Source organism: Ochlerotatus camptorhynchus, unplaced genomic scaffold (assembly GCF_037179485.1).
Source record: "Ochlerotatus camptorhynchus isolate MF236.1 unplaced genomic scaffold, CSIRO-AGI_Acam_v1.1 ptg000710l, whole genome shotgun sequence".
Classification (NCBI taxonomy): Eukaryota; Metazoa; Arthropoda; class Insecta; order Diptera; family Culicidae; genus Ochlerotatus; species Ochlerotatus camptorhynchus.
The window spans coordinates 2,458-22,807 of record NW_027041185.1 but is presented as its reverse complement, the minus strand read 5'-3'; the positions used below and the strand labels follow the sequence as shown (position 1 = coordinate 22,807).

Sequence of the window (20,350 nt, the reverse complement as noted above, 5' to 3'; positions counted from 1 at the left end):
TGCTTGAAATCGCTCTATTGCTCTCTCGTACGATCTACGTTGCTGTCTGGAGCCCGAACTACAATAATGGGGCCGAGCAAATTGAATCTGTTCAACGACGTTTTCTTCGCTTCGCGCTCCGTAAACTGCCTTGGAGATACCCACTTCGTCTTCCAAGCTACGAGAATCGCTGCCAATTGATCAATGTCGAGCCCTTACGTATCCGAAGAGATGTTTTCAGAGCCTTAACTGTCGCCGAAACTCTGCAAGGAAGAATCGACTGCGAAGCAATTCTGCAACAAGTGAACATTAATGTTAAACCTCGATCACAACAGTCTTATGCTGAGACTTCCACTTCTTCGAACTAATTATAGCATAGGGAGCGCTATTTACGGCTTGCAGCGAGTTTTCAACCGAGTAGCGTCGATGTTCGATTTCCACTTGACACGGAATATGCTTCGCCGAAGATTCTCTGCCTTTTTTGCTGACCGAAGGCGCTTGATGCCCAACTGCTAAAATGGGCAGTGAAAAATTTAAGACTTATAAATTTTTAGTAACTTGACAATGATTTCCTAGTTATTTTCGTTTGTAACTGTAGTAACTGTAGTATATGTATGCCGTCTGTATAATCTGTATTTTTTTTACAACACATCATTGGGACTATTTCTAGTCTGTTGATGCAACCATAACAAATAAACAAATAAACAAATGATTCTACACCATGATATCGCTAAATCCGGTTCTGAAAAGGGCGAGCTATCCACTACTTTCTTCCATAGTTATATCGCTTCTACTGAACAAGCTGCAGCTGTCTGAAGGGATACACCAAATAATGCTTGTGATTAGAGGAATTTTGTTATTGACCACCAACATGTAGAATCGGCTATTTATAAAATGAAGTTCTACACTTCAGTTAGCCCAGATGAAATTCCATCCTGCATTTTGAAACGTTGCTAGAGTGCATTGATTTATCCGTTGACGCTTCTTTTCAATATGTCCCTTCGAGAATGCAGATTCCCGTCAAGCTGGAAATGGTCTATTATGTTCCCTGTTCACAAAAAACAGGAGATAAACAGAATGTAGTAAACTATCGAGGCATTACGTCATTGAGAGCTTGCTCCAAGGTGTTGGAAATAGTTATCTACGTGGTGCTGTTTGCGAGCTGCAAACATTATATATCAGTTGATCAACACGGTTTTTACTCAAAGCGATCTGTTTCCACAAATCTGGTGCAGTTTACCTCATTTTGCTTGCGTAACTTATGTAGATACCGGCTCACAAGTTGACGTGTTACACAGCGATCTCAAAGCAGCCTTCGACCGAGTTGATCATCGAATGCTGATCGAGCTCTCATCAGATGGTTTGAATCGTACCTTACAAATCGCAGTCTACATGTAAAGATTGGATCTTAATCATCTCCAAGTTTCTCCAACAAATCTGGTGTCCCACAGGGGAGCAATTTAGGACCACTTCTACCTCTATTTTTATCGAAGATTTATCGAAACTAATACCACCGGGATGTCGTCTTTTCTACGCGGACGATGTTAAATTATACGTAATCGTAAATTGCATCCAGGATTGCGACCTGCTACAACAACTGATTATCAAACTTGAAGAGTGGTGCTCGAGAAACTCTTTAACGATTAGTATTCCTAAATGTACTGTAATAACGTTTCATCGGAAACTGAACCCAATCATCTATGACATTTCCAACCAGTCTCTCGTACGCGTGAATCATAAACGTGATTTGGGAGTTCTGCTAGATTCTGGATTCACATATCGGCTTCACTATGATACAGACTGGACTCGGACACACTTTGTTTTGGGTGTAACTTTTTATCGCGTAGGTAAAAATTAATGAAATTTTGGGTAATACTAGTTTAGAGTGTTATGTATATGTGTGCAAAATTTCATCTGTCAAGTAGTTTTCAAGATGCATTCGAAACAAGAAGAGCTACGCAGCAAATCTTGGGCGCGGTGATTGATAATCCTGGTCAGTCGCACAGATGGATCGGCAAAAGGTTTGGAATCCAACATTCCACCGTGTCCCGCGTTGTGAAGATGTTCCCAGGAGACGAAGACCATCGAGCGGCGCGCTGGAAGCGACCGAAAACCGAAAACGGAATACCCAGAGAAGGCGCGGAAGATAAGGCAGTACTTTAAGAATAACCCGAACCTATCCACCCGAGACGTGGCCAAAAAGGTCAATTCGTCGAAGTGGTTCGTCCAGCAGACCATGAAGCGGGCTGGGCTACGTGTTTTTAAGGTCAGGAAGGCGCCAAACCGGACTGACAAGCAAAACACGGTGGCCAAATTGCGTGCGCGGAAGCTGTACCGTGAGTGGCTGCTCAAGCCAGGCTGTCTCGTCATGGACGACGAGACATACATCAAGGTGGACACCAAACAAATCCCCAGCCTCGAGTTTTTTGTCGGTACGTCCCGCATGGAGGTTCCGGAAAACCTCCGGAAGAGAAAGATGGCCAAATTCACGAAGAAGTACCTGTTGTGGCAGGTGCTCTGCGAGTGCGGACGGTACAGCAAGCCGTTCGTTACAACCGGCACCATAAACAGGCAGATTTATCGAGAGGAATGCTTGCAGAAGCGCTTGCTGCCCTTCCTCCGCTCTCACCGTGGTCCCACGCTGTTCTGGCCGGATCTCGCTTCGTGCCATTACGCCAAGCCTGTAATGGATTGGTACGAAGCGAAGGGCGTTAATGTGGTCCCGAAGGAGGCGAACCCGCCAAATACACCAGAACTTCGTCCGATCGAAAAGTTTTGGGCGATAATGAAGAAGAAGTTGAAGAAAAGCGGAAAAACATTCAAAACCGATGAAGCTTTGAAGAAAAACTGGGAGAAATTGTGTAAGGAAGATGGGCAAAGCCTCGCCCAAGATCTCATGAGCAGTGTTAAGAGAAATGTACGAGCATTCAGCCTGGGGGAGGAAATTCAATAAATAAATTATGCCAAAACATAGCTAATACATAGTTATTTAATTCCTGAAAATTTGAGAAGTATCCGATTTAAAATGAATTTTTGGTGATCATTTTTGTGTGTCTCATTTTTTCCGAGTCCAGTCTTTAGTATCTTCACAAAGGCCAACAGATAACTAGGATTCATCTTCAAAGTTGCTGATGAATTTCGTGATGCACACTGTATCCGGTCACTTTAATGTGCACTGGTACGTTCGATTTTATGAATCCAATGCAATCGTGTGGTGTCCTTATCAGACCACGTGGCGTAGATTTGAATCAATTCAAAAGAAATTTGTGAGATATGCTCTTCGTAGTCTTCCATGGCAAGATCCTGTGAATTTACCGCCGTATGAACATCGATGCAGGCTCCTTGGGCTTGATTCATTGGAACGTAGAAGATTTATTGCACAGGCTGTGTTTGTCTGCGAAAATTATGTTGGATGAAACAGATGCCATAGAAATACTGGCCCAACTGAACGTCTACGCACCCGAAAGAGCTTTACGATAGCGAGATTTCTTGTCACTTGAAGCACGTTATGCAGGGTATGGCCAACACGATCCGATTCGATTTATGACGGGAATATTTAATGAGGTTTACCATCCGTTATAATTGCTTATCTTTTGACAGATATGCGTATTTCGTCTACTACTTGCAGACTTCATCAGTGCCAAGTACTCAACACCACTTGGCACTGATGAAGTCTGCAAGTAGTAGATGAAATACGCGTATCTGTGAAAAGATAAGCAATTATAACGGAATTTAAAGAAAATAAACCAACACATCCAAAGCTCTTCATAAAGGGATTCCGTTAAAAGGTTCGACAAATTTAAAGGATTCAGGTTTACCAGTTCTTCGACTTGAACTCATCCGCTGCAGCATTTCAACGTAGATTATTGGAAAGATGCCACATGAGACTGACGATCAGGTGGGTTCCTGTCCAACACTTAGTACAACGAAGAATTTTGCTTCCTTTTTTTCTTTTTCCTTCTCGACTGCTGGAACTGAATACCAGGCGAGCTTGCATACCAAATCGCCCACCGCAGCATGGTTCCTCGTTCCATTGGCCATAGGTAATTAACATATTGGCATAATTTTAAGTTTTTATCTTCTGACCTTTGATAATGTCTTTTGTTGGCATGAACTGATTTAATTTGTGTAACTGTTCAATGTAATTAGCTTGTAATGTGACTAGAACAAAAGATGAGGTTTTATACCCTTTCGAGTAAAGTCAACCTGCTCAAAAGGGCTTTTCCTTTAACGTACTACATTTCATTAAAGCATCAAGCTAGATGAAAGTAAGTGAAAAATAAATAAATAAATCCTAAAGGACATGATCACCTGAACAACTTTGCTGAAGACAGTAACCTTCTATATGGCCAGGATTTTGAGATACAGCTTATATAGCAAGTTCATATGCACACTAGCGCTGCGTAGTGAAAAAGCTCTGAACTAATAAAGGCCACCATCCGAAAAGACTTGGTCACTTGAACAACTTTGCTCAAGACAGTAACTTTCTATATGGCCAGGATCACGAAATATTCTATGTTGGACCCAAGTTCTATATTATAGCGCCCGTCGTAAGTAATATAAAAGTTAGACGCCTCTAACGAAGTAGTTCCCAATTAAACCTCAATCGAATGGCACAGGCTTGTTGGTCTAACCTAGTACATCAACTTTGTCGAAGACAGTATAGATTTATATATTGAAACCAAGGAATCAAAAATATCTCCAAATGACAAAATGACAAGCGATCAACGAACCGAATAATAACGCTATGTCAGAAGTGAAAAGCAATGATGATATAATCTTCTTCGTTCTTTTTCATGACAAGCAGCCCGTGCGACACAACTAATTCTGGGCGGTAGAAGGAAACGAGCAAATTGTTGGCAAGCTGCTTCACGAAGTAAAGCCGAAGATGATACACTTGTGTTAATGGGAATTTTTTTGTTATGTCTTTTCTCGATTCATATCAAGCTATGTCCTCATCCGTGTATATTGCAACAAAGCAGGCAAGCAATATATCATTATTATTCTACCACTCGGATCGAGCTATGTTATAGAGCGAGTTTGTCATGGTAGTCGTAGCAACCGTTTTGTCTGTATCGTTGGTTGCTTTATGTGTTTGGATTCGCTGATTGAAACACATGAGATAATCCACCATAGCCTCTATTAGCTAAAACCCCATAAGCTGTGGGTATCCTTATTCGCGGATCCTTATTCACGCCCCCATTACCCCGGAAATAAGAATCCCTGACTGTATCTGCTGCCTACTACTCTTTCCTTTCCAATCGAAAGAACTGTTTTCAAACGCTTCCCAAGCAACATTTCCGGTTTTGTTATGCTCTTCAAGCCATTCTAAGCCTTATAAACCTCTTCAAAACCATGATAAAACCAAAATCGTTACTTGGGTTCTACAACGCTCCAAGTTTTTCAGGTCAGTGTAACTGTTGCCGGTAACCTGTTTTTATCCTGCATCCTTTCCATTTGATTTCCCGTAATTTCCTTAATGTTTTATTTATCTGTTTGTCAAATCAGCTGAATTTTTCGTTGCAACGTAAATCTATATTATTATATTTAAACAAAATTTTCCACACGCTGGCACTTTCTGAGTACTAAAATTCGACTATGGAGCATTCGCGACAAAAAATAAACAAACTCACCCCCATGCAACTCGGGGGCAACATGAAAGCTCTAGTATATTGCCAGTGTACCCCGGCAATTTGGTGCTCATGGTTCTGTCAAACTCACAAATTCCAGAAATGTTATCTGAATACGACGAATTTGGAAATGGTGTACAGTAAATAAAATTAATGTTTAAAATTCATCTTACTGTCGCGTGCCAACCAAACCGGAAACGTGACGTCCGATGTAGAAATTAACATTAACGACAAAGGAGCTCCAGTGATGCCAGCAAGAAAGGTCGTTTTGATTCTCAGTAGTATGCACAATACATAATCGGATTATGATTTTTTTTTATTTCTCGATTACTTTTACGAAGGGACGTATCACCTTTGTGAACAATGCATTTATCGTCGGTTTGGCGTAACTGATAACTCACCCACGCATACTAACACCACTATATTATGTAGGCGAAAATTTCCCCTATCTGATGGTAGTGTTAGCATGCGTCGGCGAGCCACCAGTTACGTCAAATTGACGATCAAATGCATTGTTTACAAATGCTTATACGTCCATTCGAAAAAGTAATCGAGATTTGGTGTAGCGTATGTATTTGAGTAGTACAGAAACAAACGCTTAAACATATGATTTGAGAAACAAAAACATATGATTGTCATCGAATTTATTAGAACAAATGAGAATTGATCAAGGATATTGCTATTATCGTCAATGATAAACAAAGAAGAATGGTTTTGCATCTAGTAAGAGCGTACTAACTATACGCAGCTAGTACTGCAAAATGTATAATTTGAAGTACAAGCTTAAAAGAGTACAACCAACCGGTGGAGACTAATGATTTTAAATTGGCTCACTACTTGACAAGCCTATTGGTCCCAAGTACATCTATAAGCGTATCCCATTCTAGTCGAAATTCTAGTACTACACTATGTTTGTTTGTTTGATTCGCTATGAAAGTTTGACAGATAAAATGCGAGGGGGCGACTCTATCTACGATGCAGGAAAAATTGTGTTTTACTGTGGTTAGCTGCGCGCACGCTTAGTAGATAGAAAGAAGATTGATGGCGATTCTGAAGATTTTTTGTAAGAAGATGGTGCAAGATGCAAGTAGATGGGAGAAATGAAAGAAGATTTTTCGAAAATTGATTCGCTAGTGTGAGATTTGTTGAGCATCTAGAATTGAGATTTCGAGGGGTGCATCGATTAGCTTGGGACCAGAACTGAGTCAAAAAGTTGAGCACGTACTTTGTACGTCTGTTGAAGGCCTTAAATGCACTTAAGCTAAATATGTGATAAATTGTTAAATTTGACTAAACAATCGTCAAAACTCTGAAACTGGTTATATTCAAGGACAAAATAAAATAGAGGAAAGCAAAATATTTTAATTGCCATTTGATTATATAAGAAAATGATACCTCCATCAATCTGTTTCAATTAGTTGGGATTTATTTCATTTCACCACGAAAATCATAAATTCGCTCTTTTCATGTAACATTCTTGCCTATTGTTTATTATCCACCCATGGTGAAACAAAAAGTGCAGTGATGAAGGACAATCCCTTTGTTTACGTTGTGTGGCGACATCTACTATTTGCACGTGGGTACGTTAAACTATGATTATCTGTCACCTTGCCGGGGACTTGCTCCTATGTGACGTGATCAATATAACCACAAGAAAGGGGAACTAATATTATTTCCAATATACTAAAAACATCAGAAATCCGATTAAAATTATCGAAGATATTGCAAAAATAGTGAAACATTTAATTTTGGAGTTGGTTGGAAATGCTAACATGAAGCTTTAGTGTGATGATTTATTAGCTAGAGAATGATCTTTTAGAAGAGGGTAGGTGGATAGTTCCGTTAGAGTACGGCAGTATGAAAATTGAATAGAAGTTGAAAATGAGCGAAGGGCCATTAATGCGACAGTTTTTAGAGATAGACGCACATTTTTGCCTAACCCGTACGATGTACTCTGTAATTTTGGTTTGGTGCTCCAAGCGTTCAGTCCTAAAAATTTCATCAGATTGAAGCTGAAAGACTAAAGAACCGTTTGATTACATTGGGCGGAGAATTGTGGTGAGAAAATCCGGCCGCCATTCACCATATTTTCAATGTTTTCATTTGATGTATTGGCCACTATGTAAGCAATAGTACTTGATTAGCTCTCGGGACCAGGCCGCAGGACATACTCATATGACTTAAAAGCCTTATAATACAACTTTTAAACCATTATACCGCTGAGTTTACGACTCATAGTGTGATGCACACGATAGTGCTTTAATTACGTGTTAAGAGTGTCAAACACTCCACACCCACACACATGCTATACCGCCGTAAAATTTTCCTGATCTCTCTCGAGGCGAATCGTGACCGTTAATCGATTCATTCCATCGAATTAAATGTAATAATCAATATTAATGAAATCCAATAAAAACTTGAATTTCCAGATTCACCGCATGGCAACGGGAAAAAAAAATATTATTACCGGTGACAATTTGCTAATGAACACCATATTTTCCCCTAACTTAGTACTGGCACGCATGGCCGCAGCGTCATTTGCAATCAAGGTAATGTCCCACGGTAATGCAAAATGGCACTAGCATTCATTGAAAACAGCTAGAGCTCGGTGTAATTAACGACGGTGGCGCTTCTGGGGGTTTCTAATTCAAATCGGATGCTGCTCATGAGCAATCCGCGCATTCAATGCGAATGTAGCAGTAAATTAGTGATAATCTTTCCACTGCCATTTACGTAAACTGCGTCGTAGACATTGGTCAGTGGCGGAGAAGCAATTGGGAAGAAATAATGATACCCCCTTCTGAATGGTTTGGTTCCAATTCGAAATTGACACTCACAATCATCGTAAAGTTTTACGATCAGCACGTGTTTGATCGATTACCATCATTGGCAGCCGCCCGCCACGCTCACTCTCTTCATTCGCATTTCGCATGTTCAATGTTTAACACCAACAAAACTGTGGACCCCCAAACAATCGACCAATAGCATGGCGGCACGGCAGGGGTTAACAGACACAGAGTGGTAGTTCGTAAAATGATAAATCTTTATTAGCACACGAACCTCCCTTTTATGTCGGTTCCAATTAGGCTCAAAACATGCCAACCATGTTTTGATCGACTTACTGCATCGGGGACCGATCGCGGGGCTCAATTTCTTCACCGTGGCGGCGCGATATTTATTAATCCAAGTCACGACTAGGGTCCGCTCGATTGCTCGCTCGACGGACGTCTAATTGACTGGTAATCGTTCAATGCATAATATTTTAATTAATCTCGGGGGCACTCGGCGCTGCAGGTCCCCCCTCTCCTCCTTGTCTGGGATCGCGAGGGGTCAAGCGTGGAATGTGACGGTGACTTTTGCTACCCGCTGCGATTCAGAATTCACTATTTGCATTGCAAAAATGGGACATATCAACGATGGCATACGATTTTCTTTTGTCCGTTTATAACTTTAGCAACTTCCTGGAATTAATCCTCTGTCTGGGGAGATGATATTTAAAAGAAAATAACCAATGACATTATCCTTTACCTTGGGGGTTGGGTTGAAAAGCAAATCTTTCGGACGCCACTTAGGATGCATAAAAAATGTGACATGATCGGTTTCCGGCTTTAATAAGTTGCTAAATGATGCTCGCTGGTATGGACTTCTGATCTTTCCGATTCCCATGACGTAGCAGAGATTGTGAAGAGAATCTGAGCGATACCAATCGATTAAGTTCGATGGGATCCGAACATGTCTGTGTGTCTGTACGTGCTTGTGTGTGACAAAAGTTGTAATATCGGTTTCTCGGCAACGACAACCACATAACCATACAACTGAAAGGTACCGTAATATGAGGGCCAATTGTTCACCAGGGTGAAATTAATCAAAATGCTATGCGTTTTCAGGTGTCCATTGGAAAATTTTCAGTAAACAATATCAAGATAAATCCTGATAGTATTTCATCAAGGGACTTTGATGAGCTTTATTCAACAAAAAAGTTTATTTTACTGCATACATTTCCAGTTTATTTTACTGGTGTTCAATAGCTTACGATATCACAAATAAAACAATAAATGGGACATTTCCATACAAGCAGGTAGACACAAATATTCTCATTGTTTTTTTTTTTCGCAATTTTTGCAATTAGTCTTGCTTTGTTTCATCTATAGATATTGCTCATTAACATTTATCAACATTAAATGAATAGCTTTTGAAAAGAACTTAACTTTTAATTGCTTTAAATTTCATAGAATAACATATATGGACCACTTCCAGACTCCAGACTCACCTACACATACTCACTGATAAGATAGATAGGAGAACCATGAATTTGTAAAACGATTGAACATCAGTATGAATACAGCCACCAATACCCGAGTCTCAATTCCAAATCCGAAGAGGTCGAACAGTCCGCCACGTTTCGCCTTCGAGTCAGTTATGTTCACTCCGCCAAGTTTTAACTGTCGTGTTTTTCCTGAACTTCTGGTATGCCGTCGTTTTTTGAGAAGTTCACGAGTGCGTCACGAACATTTATGGTGCCGAAACTCGGGAGGAATTCCCTTTCGTCGTCTGAAGGAGGACATCGTTCTACCGTAGGTGATAGAGCACGCTGGATCTCGTCACTGTCGTTGTCCAATTGACTGCGCCAAATTTCTCGTCGCACGTGCCCTGCAGATCACCAGGAAAAAGGAGGACTCCAGAAGATTCACTGGCTCCGATATATTGTTCCAGAAGGTGAGGTTACGACAATCACGTGACGATCGTAAGTGAAGCATCAAGGCAGGTGGGTACCTTTTGTCTATACTAATTGAAGATGAGTTTGCCCAAAAAATTTTCTCTGCGGAAAAATGTGTTGCATCTAAAAAGTCTACACAGTAGAAGAGACAACATACTCGGTTCTGCCAAACTAGTTTAACGGTTTGATGATGAGTTTGAGGCTACCCTAAATCCAAGCGTTAGAGGATCAAGAGGAGGGCTTCTCGGAAACTCGTCAGGAGTTTCAAAATCTGTACTTCGAACTCAAAGCATCTCTTGTTAGCAAGTTTATCTGCTCTACAACTGCACATTCCTCTTCCCCTAGCCCGGATGAATGGATCGAGTTCCGCGACTTGTTCAAATCCTTAGTACACTCCAACAATCAAATTTCAGCGGTTCAAAAGCTTCACTGTTTACGTAGCGCGTTGAAAGGTGAAGCATCTCGTTTGATTTCGTCATTTGCTATCACTTCGGATAATTACCCCGTCACGTGGAAAATGATCAGTGACCGGTATGAAAACCAAAACTTTCTCGTCAAGCAACATATGTCTGCTATTTTAAAGGTTCTCCACGTCAGAAGGGAATCAGCTTCAGCCCTTGCAGAGTTGGCATTTTGGACAAAGTTGAATAATTCGAAGCACATTGGAATTCGTTCCTCGTGGAGCGCTTGAGTACTCTGCTGGATGAGTAATCTTTGATGGATTGGGAGGCGCACTGTGATGACAATGTGGTTCCACAGTATAAAGATTTGATGAGCTTTATTTTGAAACTACAAATGTGCAAACCGAGCCCCAGTCTGCATACAGCAAATCCAACAAAGCCATATATAGGTAAATCATCCTCTCACATTGTCTCTGAGAGCGTAGTTAAATGCCCCAATTGTAAACAGGCTCACGCGATCTCTCAGTGTGAGGCCTTTTTGAAACTATCGCCAAACAATCGGTTGGATTTCGTCAGAAACATCAACTTGGCATCAACTGCTGGCGAGGAGGACATCTGGCTAAAGACTGCCGCAGTAGCCTATGCAGGACTTGTGCAAAGGAACACCATAGCTTACTGCACCTTCCACCAATTGCATCTGTCCCGAGCGTTGTGGAAGAAAGGTCTTCTACCTCAACAACATGCACAGCTGTTTATTCAACAGACAGCATCTTCCCTCTGGTGGGAACTTCGTTTTCGGATCGGTAGCACCGTCGGTGGTGCCTTCGCGTAATTCACCACAGGCAAACGGGTCGTCGTCGGGATCGTCGGTAGTTGTATCGTCTCCGCAGTCGTTCGCCGTTAGTAGATCCTCTCCCTCGTCGCCGATTTACTCGAAAAATCGGTCTGAATCTAATGAACCACTTCCGTCTTGCTCTTACGATACCGTGATGGTATTAGTCACTACGCCAGAGCCCTTCTCGATAGTGGGTCACAATTCTTTACCCGTGAGCGACATTGGTCAAGCAATGGTCAGTGTACGTTACTGTGTACAGGTTTCACTTGCATCTCGTTTCGGAAAATTCGCGCAAGACATTGATTGCTTGGTTCTCCCGAAACTCACAGTAAGCCTTCCTAGTTGCCATGTTGATATCTCGCGGTGGAGCATCCTACGTTATTAACCATTAGTAGATCCAAAGTTTAATATTAGCCACGGAGTCGATATGATTGTGTGGGCCGAACTATTCTTCTCGCTTATTGAATAGCATCAAATGGTTTTGGCTGAAAATTACCCTATTTTGCAGCAAACTGTGCTCGGCTACGTGGTGTGTGGAAAATATTCAACAAGCGCTATCGGAACGGAGGCATGTCAGGTTGCCACTGAACAAAATTTAAATACCCAACTAGAGAAGATGTGAGAGATCAAGAATTTCGATGTCGGAAAGACTCTCACCCATCACACGATACTACTGGGCGGTACATTGTACGTCTTCCTTTTCGGGAGTCCATGGTCCCACTGTTAGGAGCAGCGTTGCCAGGTCATTTTCAGAAAAAAATCTGAACCAGTTAAAATAAGAAATCTGGAAAAATCTGAAATGCTCCAAAAAGTCCTGTTTTTAACATTATGCTATTGAAATCAAAGTGATTTTTCAATCTGCCGTAAAAGTCGGTCAGTATAATTATCTGGAATTTATTTAAAGTACTAGAATGGTTATGAATTGCATGTTTAAATAAATTTTATAAAGCAAATAACTTGTTAGTATTGCTTAAATCATACAAAAGTTAAGAAAAGTATTCACACAGTGTGCCCAAAAAGTTTAAATATCCACTACGCAGCATATCAAAAATTGAGTTAAATTGTAGATAAAATACTGCAGAAAATATTTTTACAATTTTGTTAAACCGTAACTTTTTTAAAAAGAATGGATGGATTTTTTAAGCTAATAGTCGATGTAGTTCTTACTATTTGCTGCCAGATTTTAAAGATTTTATAAGTTCTAAATAATTTTAATATTATCCTGAGTTTGCTCAGTAGACCCGTAGGCAATTTTATTTTGAAGTAAAATTCACCAAGCTGAAGTGGGAATCAAAGCCTAACATCATGGTACTCAGACACAGTTTACCTAAACGACGGGTAACTGCACTATTCGTATGACCATTACGAAAAATGTTATGCCAAAGAATAATTTTATTATATAACAAAAATATAATTTTAGAAGTCTGAGGATTTTGAAATGATTCTAAATTTTGGAATTTATATTTTTCCTGGGTCCCAGATCATGAATTTTTTTGTTAGTCTGAATTTACTTGGAACTCGTCACAGGATACTTCGTTCTTTTTTCCGAGTTTCATTTGAATCATCCTAGAATCCCATCATACACATTTTCTCCCAGATTCCGCTAAAATAATCTTGATAATATCCAACTTTTCCAGTAACATTCTAAGAGTTCTTAGCATTACCTCTTGTAATCTGTTATAAATCACTCTCTCATTCCACAATTCCCTCAAACTGGTAATAATTCCCAAGAATTGGTATAATTTTGTCTCCATTTTTCTCTATGAAATTCCTTCAGAATAATATTAATAATTATCTTGGTACACTCTTCAGAATGATCGTCACACTCTGGCCTTGAAAATCTACCAGAAATTGCCAGATGTTTAGGTCCCAAGCATCAATTATGTCACGCTAAATCTAGGAAAAATTTAGCCTCTCCCCTATCGTGACGTTAGTCCTATACCTAATGAATTGCTTGTCACAAAATCTTAGCCTTAACATTTTATTAAAATTAATCTTCATAGAAAAATTGGACAAAATTCCATTCCGATTTGCATCAGCATACTCCTTAAGTTTCATATAAGAATTTTCTATGATTTCTCTTTCGGATTCAATTTCCTTTATTCAAATGATCTCCATGCAATTGTGTTCAGAATTGACAAGACAATCGACACCGTCTTCCACAACAGGTTGCACAGTCTGAATACTTAACACTAGACAACAGACAACACTCCACACACAGTAGACCAGTAGGGGAATTTTCAGCTTCCTAAAAGTTGCACCGGCTGGAGCTGGAATCGAACCCTCACATTACGCCACATTATCACGAAGCCCACAAAGATGGATGGATCTCTATTCAGAATTAACTTGAAATTCTCCTTTGATTTCACAAGGAATGCGCCTCACACTTCACTGTGAACTATTTTCTGAATAACCTTCAAATTCTGAAATTCTAATGCAATTCAGAATTCTAAAGTAATTCAGAATGCTAAGGTAACTCAATATTCACAGGTACTTCAAAAAATATATATAAGATAGCTTTAAAATTCTCCTCAAAAACCTTATGAATTATCTTCAAAAATCCAATCGGGATCAGGAAACCTTTAACTGAAACGAGACAGGAACAAAACAAAAAACTCCGTTTAAAAATACTCTGTACAAATATGTTTTAAAGGAGTTCCGATCTGGAACTCCTCTAAGGGGGCCCCGGCGTAGTGGTTAACATCCTTACCTCTCGCGCCAAAGTCACGAGTTCAAGTCTCACCCCCGGACAAGTCACGAATGACCCAAGAGTATTAAAGTGACTATAATAATAAAAAAAAAGATCTGGAACTTCCTACCTTTTTGAGAGCCTCCCCTCTGGAGGTTTTAGAGACGACCCAGCTTAGGGTTGAAAGTCTCTTTAACAAAGAAACAAACAAAAAATCTCGCGAACATACTTCACTTTGTCTAGATTTAAAAGCCTGGCTTATTTTCCAAAGCTCAACATAAATCTTAAATCCAGAATAGTTTTCGATTTCTCTAAATTCCAAAATTATGAAAATTCCTCCATATTGAGATTTAGATTATTCTCAATCCAGGATTCCATAAAAATAAATTATTACCAAAATCTAAACATTAACTAAAAAAAAAAAAAAAAATCCAGGCCCGATATTTTTAAAACTTTGAACTTTTGTTTTAGCCAACAATCTTGCTCAACGTTGATGGCCTTTAATAATTAAAGTAGCAAGTTTGGCTTTTATTTTTTTTTACTAGGGTAAATCAATTGCAGGGATATTTTTAAAGCAACATGTTTAAAAAATCTGGGAAAATCTGGGACATATTTATAAATCTGGAAATATACGTGGTCTGTCTGTGTATCTGGCAAGACGACTAAAAATCTGGAAAATCCAAATAAATCTGGAATACTGGCAACGCTGGTTAGGAGACTTTTACGACCAAGCAGTACGACGTTTTCTGATTATGGAGAAACGGTTCGCTCGAGACAACGATCTGCGTGACGAATATGTGAAGTTTATGGACGACTAAGAACGATTAGGGCATATGGAAGTTGGTTCTCGTGTCGCGGGCCTGCAGTATTTCCTCCCGCACCATGCCGTTCATCGGCCAGAAAACAGCACGACAAAAACTCGGATTGTCTTTGACGCTAGCAGCAAAGGATCCAGTGCCCTTCCTCTCAACGATATTCTTCAACGATGGCCCCACTGCTATCCAGCATTACGTCTTCACTGCGGACGCGGAAAAAAATGTTCCGCCAAATGTGGGTGCATCCTGAGGATCGGCGGTATCTAAAGATCGTATGGCGTCGGGAACAATCTATGCCACTGCAAGTCTATCAGCTGAAAACGGTGACTTATGGACTTGCATGTTCGCCGTACCAAGCTGCGCGGTTGGTCATCAAGCTTGCCGAACACGATGGTCACAATTACCCTCTCGCTGCGGATGTAATCAAGCGTTTCTACGTTGACGACGTTCTAGCTGGAAGTGACAGCCTAGAAGAAGCCACAGAAATTTGTCGTCAATTACGAGAGCTACTCAGCCTGGGAGGATTCTCGTTGAGAAAATGGAGCAGCAACAACCAGAGTATCTTAAATCACATTCCTTGTAACCTGTGGGAAAGCGCCCCTCAGATGGAAATTTGTCGTTCAACGGTGACTGCTTTAGGTCTTCTGTGGAATCCACAAAGTGACAGTTTCGGTTTTAAAGTTCCGCCACTCCCCGAACTGCACAACGTAACTAATCGCATTGTGGTATGTAAAACTGCTCAGCTTTTTTAACCCCCTAGGGCTCCTTGGGTCGATCGTGATTAGTGCTAGAATTTTTGTTCAGCGGCTTTGGGCAAACAATATTCCGTGGGATGAGGAACTTTCCACCGAGGAGGTGGTGGAAGGAATTTCGACAGCTAACCATTCCCCGTCGAGTTCTATCAAACATTGATCGAAATCACCACCTCCATTGTTTCTGCGATGCTTTTGAAAAGGGCTATGGCTGTTGTGTCTACGTGGCGGGTCCAGATGGTGGAGAAGAAACCACCAGTCATCTCTTGATTACAAAGTCTCGAGTTGCTCCATTGCGCGGATTGTCGATGCCGCGACTTGAATTATGTGCAGCGTTGGTGGGCAGTCAGTTAGTGGACCAATTACGTAATGCGTCAGACTTTTCGGGACCCGTTACGTTCTGGACAGATTCAACAACAGTGGTGAGGTGCAGCGGATCACCAAGGGTTTCCAATGGCGACATGTTCCGACGGAACTCAACCCGGAATGAACCATATAGGAAGCTGCTCCAAGATTATCGTGGCAACAAACAACATTTAACGACAAACGGTAGACTGTTTAACCCTTGAAAAAGGTCACAATTAAAGGCCGGTACGTCGGGAAATGCAAAACTAGCTGTTTGGATTACCCTTTTTTTTAATGTTTTTTCTTAAAAGACATTAAAAGGACTATTATTGCAAGGTTATGATCTTCTCAAGACATATTAGGTTTAAAACTAATATGTTCGAAATGCTCAACATTTATCAAAGCAGGACAGATTTAAGATTATATTAGCCTCCGAATTTTACAAATCTGTCACAGTCTGGTGAAAATAAAATTCAGGACCGAGCAAAACATGAGTTTTTAACCACAAAAAATCTATTCTTTGGATCTTAATTTCTTGCAAGCTTTAGATTCCTTAAACAATTCGTTAAATCAATTTATCGCTTTACCACCCTGGTTAATTATTAATTCTGGTTTCCTTCCTAATGTTATTGAGCATGATTTCCGGCATCTTTATCAATAATTTAAATGAGATAACTTGAAACTTGTTACTTAGAAAAAACTTGGGAAAAATTAAAATAATATGTTTTTAGGGGTTTCTAGGGAAATTAAAAAGATCCGGGAGTGGAAAATCAGAGGTATTTTAAGGCTTAAAACTAACTTAATTTTAATTCGACTTGAAAAAACTTAAAACTTGAAGACAATGCCTAGAGTTTTGAAAGGTCCTAGCACCATGGATACATTATTTATAAACATGTTGTATTTTTATACAAATTCATAAAATATCGATGACATATGCCGAAGTATGACTGAAAATTCAGTTTCGGTAAAACGACGAAAATAAATTGCCCCCCACCCTAATTTGAATCCTGGCTACGCCCTTGAGACCGTCAGGAGGAATCAGCTCACTATGGTGCTTCTTCAAAGTATTATCATCTATGAGGCACTTTTTACCTCTTAAAAAAATGCATCCCCACAGAGCAGCACGGATCCTATCTGAAATGCTCTGTAATGCGAAATTTTTACCGAATTGTGTTTTAACGCACTCTTCTTATCTAAATCATGCTCTACAATATATCAGCCATTCCATAGCAAAACTATGAAGTGGTTCTCAGTAAAAAATGGTTGTTTTGTTCCTTATCACAAAATATTAGACCCGGAGGAGTAGGCGGTGCGTGCGTACGGACGTGACGTTTGTTTTCTTTGGCGCGTTTCAAAATTTGGAAAAATTTAAAATTTATAATTGTCCCGTAATTGGAGCACATTTTCCGCGATTCGAATTGCCAGTGATAACCTGTGATTACTTTTTAAAATAAAATAGTGCTGTTCCGTGTTGTATTTATACATCGGTGCTGATCCGGTCATCAACTACCATAGATATGGAGCTGGATTCGATTGTGCGGTTCTTGGTTGCCACCAACGCAGAGATTCAAGATGTAATTTGCACGAGCAGCTCAATTCCTGGCACAAATAGCCAATCATCAGTTACGGAAGATCATCCATTCGGAACTCAGCGAGTGCACGTACATCGACGGTGTGCAGGACCTACAAGCTCTACGTCTCTGCAATATCCCCCAGCTCGTTCCTGGAGCCGCTGTCAAGCCATTAAACCCTCAACGTCCCATCGTTCGGTGCGATCATGTTGCTGAGGAAGGACTTCATTCAAGTATTTCAAGTTCCATTCACTCTTAACCTTGCTCGGCGCGTTTGGTGCGGTATGTCCACGCATCCGCCCACCCCTTAAGATTCACGAAATGCATCGCTGTTTAAGTAAACCGTGTCAGCACCATATTTGACACGTTCCTAATGATGACGCACTCGTATATTTTTGATCGCATCTCGATTTAGACAAGAATTTGTTAAAACCTTGTTACACCATCGTCCCTAGAGCACTGTAACTTATATTTGTAGAAGTAACATTTCAAAAATAGTTATTGAAAATAGTCGAACATTATTGATTGTGTCGATTTAGGAACGGCTTCGAATATGGTGCCTCCACGGCAAATTCAACGCAGTAGGTCTGGCCGTTTTGATGTTTGTGTCATATCTCAGGTTTGCTGCAAACATGAATGTTGACAAGAAAAATGATTAGGTCTTATCTAACCTTATCATTTTCCAGGATGCTTTCTCTTACTGGCTGCGTTTGTATTAGATAAGATGAGATAAGATTATCGCAACATATTAGACCCGATTTTTCAATTTTATCATTAGGGTGATAATTTCCATGTAAAGGGGGTTAAAAAACCGATTATTTTTTTTTTTCAAAAATCACTTTTTTTTTGAAAATATTATAACCGGACCGATTTTAAAAATCAAAATATGAAATGAAAAATTTAAAAAAAAAATTTTTTAGGAAAAATACAATTAAAGACAGAGGGTGCAATTTGATTTTGTATTTTTTCTTGAAAACTTAGGCTTTTTTACACAACATATCAAAAAAATTAAAATCATAATTTTTTTTTCCTAAAAATTGTTTTTAATTACCTTTTATTTGATATTTTGAACTTTAAAATCGGCTCAGTGGTTCAAAAGTAATGAAAATTGAAAAAGTGGCTGATATATTGTAGAGCATGATTTATTAGAAGAGTGTGTTAAAACTCAATTTGGTAAAATTTCTCATTACTAAAAAAAGTCATTTTTGAAAGAAAAATAGGTTTTATGAACCACCCTAACATGGAAATGGTCAACATATAATAAAGGGGCTAATATTCTGCGATAAGGAACAAAACTACCAATCTTTACGAGAACCACTATATCATTTGGCTATCGAATGGCTGATATACAATATCGATAGAACCCAAATTGCGCATTCGTTTTCTAAACTTGGAGCTACTGAATTCAAACTGGTCATAAAATGATGAAATCAGCTTAAATTCATTTCAAAGTAAACCGATTAGATCCTGCTTCGCACATTCTTGTACGCTTATTACCATCATTTTGCATTTTAATCAGAGAATACACTTTCCACGTTGACTGTAACCTGCATTGACTTCTAGAACCATCATCCATTTTGCACCTTCGTAATTTTCTCACCTATGATGAATTCCGGTAATTTCAACTTGTCGTCAAGACACGATTGACCACTCATATCGGATCAGCTCGGTTTCCATCCAGATGAAATCAGCCTTACACGCTGCACCATAGCAACGGTCCACGTAGCTGCAGTCGGTATCGCTTGGCTGAATCAAGATCTCACGATTTAAAAATTAATTAACTTTTCTCAAATGAGCGAAAACCTGTCGACGGGACCGGAAATTTTTCATTTATTGCATTTACCATGACGTGCTGCTCGTGACGGACCAAGACCCTCCGCTGCTTAAATTGCTTCTAAATGAATCAATTGCCCTAATGAAATTATAATGATACGTTCGATAATGAGTGCCGTCCCTCTCGGTTGGACGGCTGACAGTTAGTCGCCGGGTAGTAACTTAATATGATTCACATGAATTCCGGGAGAGTGACGGATTGTCGTTCGGTGAGTTTAATACGATAATGATACTACAATGTATATAGGAAAAAAGGAAAAGTTCCACTCACCAGTCCGTTGCAGGCGGACAGTGCCACACGGGACTGCTCATGACCTCGGATGTGTCCTTGGTAGTGACAGCTGTTGATGTGCTTCTTGGGACGTGTTCGGGTGCGTAGATCTCGCCGATGGCGCTCCACTACCATTAATGGCGCTACGAACGATTCCGTCGATGGCCTGTCGATCATTCGGGTTGGTGAGAAGGTGGCGGAAGAAAAGAACAGAGAAGAGTCAGAAAATCAGATCGAGATCAATGTTCAATAAGATACGATGCTGCGATGCGATGATGGGAGGGAAGAAAATTACCCACGGACGGACGCCACGCCGCTCGCCGCGCAGCTGCCATGGATCCGGCTAGGCCGTCTGGCCCCTGGCGGCACACAGTGGCACGAATATGAATAAAGACGGTCAAAAATATTTTCTACCCTTTTTCGACGTTTTAGAGACTGGGTGTCTTGGGAGCAGTTGCTCAAAATTATATCTCGCATCTTTTGAAATAAACACCTAAATAATCTTTAAGCTA

The 20,350-nt window shown here is 40.1% G+C and overlaps 1 protein-coding gene across 1 annotated transcript in view; it reads right to left on the bottom strand.

Moving 5' to 3' along the window:
• LOC135714756 (A disintegrin and metalloproteinase with thrombospondin motifs 7-like) overlaps positions 1-20,015 on the bottom strand; it is a 91,581-nt gene extending 71,566 nt beyond the window's left edge. The window contains exon 1 of the mRNA XM_065238124.1: positions 19,839-20,015. Coding sequence (XP_065094196.1) covers positions 19,839-20,015 — 177 coding nt within the window. The remainder of the gene's footprint in view (positions 1-19,838) is intronic.
• Positions 20,016-20,350: the final 335 nt, after the last annotated feature.